Genomic DNA, 6,000 nt, shown 5'->3' with positions numbered 1-6,000 from the left:
AAATCTTAAAAAAACAAAGAATCTTAGAACAGTACCAACTCCTAACATGCATCTGTGTGCCAACCCTTATTCCTTGTTCTGTCCTTCTACCCTACACTCCAGCCAAACTTAGTTCTCTTCCTTCGGCCTTTCACATTCCCGCTCTCTGTCCACCGTTCTCTTTGCCAACCGGCTGCCTAAATCCAACTTCCAAGCCTTGTCTTGGGTATCACCTCTGGGGACTGCCCCCACCCTCACAATATGGCAGAAGAGCACAGACTCTGGGGGCCGGCACTTGGTTCAGGGATAAAGACACCACCAGGCCTGCATTCCACATGGAAGTCCCCAGGGCTCCTGCTTGCCTCAGCTTCCAGTCCAGCTTCCTGCCAATGCACACCCTGGGAGGCAGCCGATGGCTCAAGTACTTGAGGCCCTGCCACCCACGTGGGAGATCCAGATGGAGTTCCAGGCTCTAGGCTTTGGCTAGCCCAGCAGGCCCAGCTGTTGCGGGCATTTGGGGAGTGAGCAAGCAGATGGCAGCCCGCTGTTTCTGTCTCTTGTCTTTCAAATCAATGAAAAGAAAGAAAAAAGACTCCGGAGACATACAGAGTTCAAATCAATGCTCCTTGCTTGTCCCCTGTGCACGCCTCAGTTTACACCCCTGTAAAGTGGGACAGACGACAGCACCTACTTCCAGGGGGTCACGGTGTGGACCGACCTCCCCAAGCTCCTAAAACGGAACTGCAGAGTCGTACCTGGTCCGTGCTCGGGTTATCAGCGCGATTCCTAAACTGGCTGCTGTGCGCACTTGCCCTGGTCCAACCCTGAGCGTTCCACAGGAACTGCCTTCCTGCTCCCGTCCTACGTCCAATTTCATGGAAATACTCTCTGAATGCAGCCCGCCCGGATATAACGGGGTTACCATCAGATGATCCCCAGCTCCTGGGCCCCACCTGGTCCCCACATCAGGTGCTGCCCACCACACTCCGGGTCTGGGTTTCTCCCGCCCCGGTTCGCTCCATTCCCTGCCCCCTCCCCAACCCTATCAGGACCCGGGCCCTGCGCCCGCCCGCAGGCCCAGGCCGCTCACCGATCCTGGAGCTGGAGGTCTGGTCGCTCCCGAGGCTCCTCATAGAAGCTGATTCCTGGGTGCGTGGCAAGGGCCCGCCACAGAAACTCCTGCGTGTAGGGCTCCAACGGCAAAGGGAAAGGCGGCACGCGCGTTTCCAGGCGGCTCCACAGCGCGGGCAGACATAGGCCATCGAGCCCCTCCAGGGCCACCTCGTCCAACAACGACTCCAAGGCGTCCATTGCCGCTTCACTTAGCAGCCCCCGCGGCGCCTGCGCACCGCGGCGCCAGGCGGCCTTTCCCAGCGCGCCTGCGCACAAGGATCTGTGGCCGCCGGAGGCGGGTCGCACCCCGGGATCTGAGGAGGCGTTCTAGCGCGCCTCCGTGACGTCACTCGCTTTGGAGGCGGGCTCAGCAAGCGGCGCTCCACCGCCATTGGTCGGGAGCCCTGCAGTAACCAGGGGAACTGCAAACAGTGTAGGGGCAGCTTCCGGTTCGAGCACCCATAACCGCCGTAACCGCCGTAACCGCCGCCTTTAAGGATGGACGGTGAGTGTCTAAGGGCCCCTCCGGGAGGGCGGGCAGTTACTCTTCAACATTCCTGAGTCTTCTTCAGACAAGGGCCTAGGCCGTAGACTCCTGGACCGCCAATTCCTGACTCAAGGCGGTCTCCGATCTGAGGGAAAGGGAGAGTTAGTGGTCCGGGTTGGGGAGAAGCGGCTGGGGGAGTGGTCAGCGGTACCGAACCTGTGGTCGTGTGGGAACCCAGGACTGGCCAGGGTCTCCGGGAAAGGAGAAGTAGAGGGCCGAGGAGGACCTTGCGTGTCCCGGGAGGTTGGAGCTGTGGGATCTGGGAGTTTGGGTAGAGGTAAGTGTGACTGTGGGTAGCGCAGTCGTCGCTCCTGGGAAGGGACTTAGCACTGGAGTGTGCGGTCTAGTGTTAGCAACAGCCCACGAGCACCTCTCTAAGCTTCCTAGCAGCCGTGTGAGGTCAAGGTTATCCCATTTTACAGCGAGGAAAACGGAGGCTCCCGGAAGTTCAGTAACTCCCGAAAGTCGGACATCCAGCAAGCGGCAGAGTGAGCGGGGAAGCCGGGCACTCTGACTCTGGAGCTGGATCACGGAGTCTGAGATGTGGTGTTGGACCTCTCAGTTGCAGAGATGCCCACTTGCTCGGGAGGACGCCCAAAGATCCAGACCAGTTGATGCAAAAAGCACGAGGTTTTTATTGAACGTTTGCGCAAACGGGCCCCCACCTCAGGCAGTGAGGAGCCCTGAGCGGCAGTTTCACACAGGTTATATAGGCAACGAATTAGCATATGGAATGCAGAGGTGGCACGGGATTGGCTGGTTCGGAGGGACAATTAGCATACCGGAGAGTGCTGAGGAGAGTGCTGAGGGAACCAGCTGAGGAGAGTGCTGAGGAGAGTGCTGAGGGAACCAGCTGAGGAGAGTGCTGAGGAGAGTGCTGAGGAGAGTGCTGAGGGAACCAGCTGAGGAGAGTGCTGAGGAGAGTGCTGAGGAGAGTGCTGAGGGAACCAGCTGAGGAGAGTGCTGAGGAGAGTACTGAGACTCTCCGAAGGGGAGTAGCAACTCTGCTCTGGGCATGCCTAGAGGTTCTCTGAAGGGGATTGACTTTTCCTTCCCAGAGAACGTCCTGCCCGCTGGACTCTGGGGAACATCTAACCTCTTAAGAAGCCCCTGATATCTGCCCAGGCCTAGTTTCTTGTCCCTCTCCCCCATAAGGGTCCTTCATTCCCTCCTTTTCTTTTTGCAAAGATTTTAATCCTAAAATCTATTGGACCGGCCTGGGGAGTGCCTGCCTCACTGGAGGGAGGGAACTCTGTTCTTGCTGGACTGGGTTGGGTTCCACGTTAACAATTGTGGAGCATGGGGATTGGAAAAACAATGGGGAAAGGCCAGGAACATCATAAATATTAAACAGTTTTTGAAAATCTTAGCTTGAGTGGGTTCTGAGTGCGCTGGAGCTTCCATTTGGCTGGTCTATCCGGATCCTCGGGGCCCTGGGGAGGTGGTGCTGGCTTCACGTGTGAGGCGTGCACCCAAGCAGCGATTCCGTCGACCTTGAGAGCGGTGGGAGTTGTCAACAGCACAGTGAAGGGGCCTTTCCACTGGGGCTCTAGAGTCTTAGATTGGTGCCTTCGGACATACACAGCATCACCGATTTGGAAAGGATGTGGGATGGTTGTCGTCTTGGGTTGGTAGGCTGCTGCAAGAGGTTTCCAGACCTGGTTCTGGATGATCTGGAGTGCTCTCAACCGGGCCTGTAACTTAGGGGCATCGGCAACGGAGTCACTGGCAAGGTCAAGCAAGCCTGCTACTGGTGGGGGCCCTCCATAAAGGATTTCGTATGGTGTCAGCCCGCAATGAGAGGGCGTGTTTCGGACCCGGAACAACACCATAGGGAGGAGTTGGACCCAGTCTTTAACACCAGTCTCCAACGCTAATTTGGTCAAGGTCTCTTTAATTATTCTGTTCATTCTTTCTACCTGTCCTGAACTTTGGGGTCTATAGGCACAGTGCAATTTCCAATTTATGCCTAATGCTTTGGCCACCAACTGACTTACCTGGGAGACAAACGCTGGGCCATTGTCGGACCCGATTACCTTAGGCAAGCCGAACCGGGGGAAGATCTCCTCTATGATCTTCTTGACGACCACCTGGGCGGTTTCCCGTTTTGTGGGGAATGCCTCAGTCCATCCGGAGAAGGTGTCTACAAAAACTAGAAGATACTTATTCCCATAACTGCCCGGCCTTATCTCAGTGAAATCGACCTCCCAGTTGATTCCTGGTCGGTCTCCTCTTACCCTAGCTCCCTCCGGGAGCTTGAGGTGTCTGGCATTTACCTTGGCACACGGAACACAGGATTCAGTCACCTGCTGGACTAAAGAGTCAAGTCCGGGGATGTAATAAGACTGCCTATCTTCCTGTAAGGCTGCTTTTAGCTTTTTGTGTCCCAAATGAGTCCATTGATGGAGGCTGGTAATTATTTCTTTAGCCAATTGGTGTGGCAGGACTATTTTCTCTCCGAGCCTCCAAACCCTTATTTGTTCATCATACTCTGCACCGAGCCGCTGGATCGTATCTAAGTCTTGGTCCGAATAGAGGAAAGGTGGTTCCCTCGATACTTGGGTGGGCTCAATTGTCTTTAACGGGAGCACCTGTTGGCTCAGGGCTGCCGCCCTAGCGGCCTCGTCTGCCATCCTGTTTCCCCTTGCTACGGGGTCGTCTCCTCGTTGGTGCCCGGGGCAATGAATTATACTCAACATTTTGGGCAGGAACAAGGCCTGTAGAAGATCTAGGATTTCCTGCTTATTTTTAATGTCCTTGCCTGCTGAGGTTAAGAGGCCCCTTAGCCGGTATATCTCCCCATGTACATGGGCAGTGGCGAAAGCATACCGACTGTCTGTGTAAATGTTGACCTTTTTGTCTTGTGCCAGTTTTAAAGCTTGAGTTAAGGCTATGAACTCGGCTTTTTGAGCAGAAGTTCCAGGCTTTAAGGCACTTGACCAGATAACAGTTTTTCCATCCACCACCGCTGCCCCAGCCCTCCGCTCACCGTTCTGTAGAAAGCTGCTCCCATCCGTGAACCAGGTCATTTCGGCATCCGGCAGAGGCTGGTCGGTTAGGTCTTTTCAGGTGCCGTGGGCCTCAGCCAGGATTTGGTGACAGTTATGGATTACCTGGGCCTGGGGCCCCAGTTCCGGGAGCAGGGTGGCCGGGTTTAAAGAGGTGGCAGTCCCAAACCGGACCCGCTCTGAGTTTAATAACATAGTCTGGTAATGAGTTATCCGAGCATTTGAGAGCCACCGATCTGGTGGCTGGCGGATAACTGTCTCCACAGCATGAGGTGCCACTATGGTGAGAGGTTGGCCTAGAGTCAATTTATCCGAGTCTTTCACCAGAACTGCCACGGCCGCTATCATGCGGAGGCACGGAGGCCAGCCGGCCGCTACATTGTCTAGCTTTTTTGAAAAGTATGCCACCGGCTTTTTCCAGGGTCCAAGCATTTGTGTTAGCACTCCCTTCGCCACTCCCTTGTTCTCATCCACGTATAATGTGAAGGGCTTGGTCATATCAGGGAGGCTCAGGGCTGGGGCTGACAATAGGGCCTTTTTTATGTTGTCAAACGCCCGCTGTTGCTCTTCTCTCCATTGAAAGGGAGCATTGGACTTCGTGAGGGGGTACAATGGGGCTGCCAGCTCCGCAAACCCAGGAATCCAAAGGCGGCAGAATCCCGCGCTCCCGAGGAATTCCCGCATCTTTCTGGCATCGGTGGGGGGTGGAATTAGAGCAACCACCCTTTTTCAGCTCTCTGTCAGCCACCGTTGCCCTCCTTCTAGGAGGTAGCCTAGGTAGGCCACCTGTTTCTGACATATTTGGGCCTTTTTCGCGGAGGCTCGATAGCCCAATTCCCCCAGTCTCTGTAGCAGGGCCCCGGTACCTTTTAGGCAGTCCTGCTCAGTTTCAGCGGCAAGGAGGAGGTCGTCCACATATTGCAGGAGGACCAGGTCCGGATGGTTGACTCGGAAGTCGGCCAAATCTAGGTGCAGAGCTTCGTCAAACAAGGTAGGCGAGTTTTTAAATCCTTGGGGCAACCTTGTCCAGGTGAGTTGTCCTGAAAACCCGGTCTCTGGGTCTTTCCACTCAAAAGCAAAGATGGATTGGCTCTGAGGGCTCAGTCTTAAACAAAAGAATGCATCTTTTAGATCTAACACAGTGTACCATACGTGGGTCGGAGGCAAGGTACTTAGCAGATTGTAGGGGTTGGGCACTGTGGGATGCATATCCTCCGTTCTCCTGTTAACCTCCCGCAAGTCCTGTACCGGGCGGTAGTCACCCGTACCAGGCTTCTTTACTGGTAGTAGGGGGGTGTTCCAAGGTGAACGACAAGGTTTTAAAATGCCTAGGTGTAACAGTCTCTGGATATG

General features: G+C 55.2%; 2 protein-coding genes across 2 annotated transcripts in view; one reads left to right on the top strand and one right to left on the bottom strand.

Annotated features, from left to right (window-relative positions):
* The window catches only part of LOC133750453 (katanin-interacting protein-like), a 57,522-nt gene extending 56,232 nt beyond the window's left edge, over nt 1–1,290 (bottom strand). Inside the window, exon 1 of the mRNA XM_062180057.1 lies at nt 1,070–1,290. Within this exon, the coding sequence (XP_062036041.1) occupies nt 1,070–1,290 (221 nt within the window). The remainder of the gene's footprint in view (nt 1–1,069) is intronic.
* A 126-nt stretch (nt 1,291–1,416) lies between these two features.
* LOC133750825 (katanin-interacting protein-like) overlaps nt 1,417–6,000 on the top strand; it is a 195,425-nt gene continuing 190,841 nt past the window's right edge. Inside the window, exon 1 of the mRNA XM_062180514.1 lies at nt 1,417–1,597. Coding sequence (XP_062036498.1) covers nt 1,591–1,597 — 7 coding nt within the window. The 5' untranslated portion in view covers nt 1,417–1,590. The remainder of the gene's footprint in view (nt 1,598–6,000) is intronic.

Source organism: Lepus europaeus, chromosome 21 (assembly GCF_033115175.1).
Source record: "Lepus europaeus isolate LE1 chromosome 21, mLepTim1.pri, whole genome shotgun sequence".
Taxonomy (NCBI): domain Eukaryota; kingdom Metazoa; phylum Chordata; class Mammalia; order Lagomorpha; family Leporidae; genus Lepus; species Lepus europaeus.
This window is presented reverse-complemented; position numbering and strand designations above follow the sequence as displayed.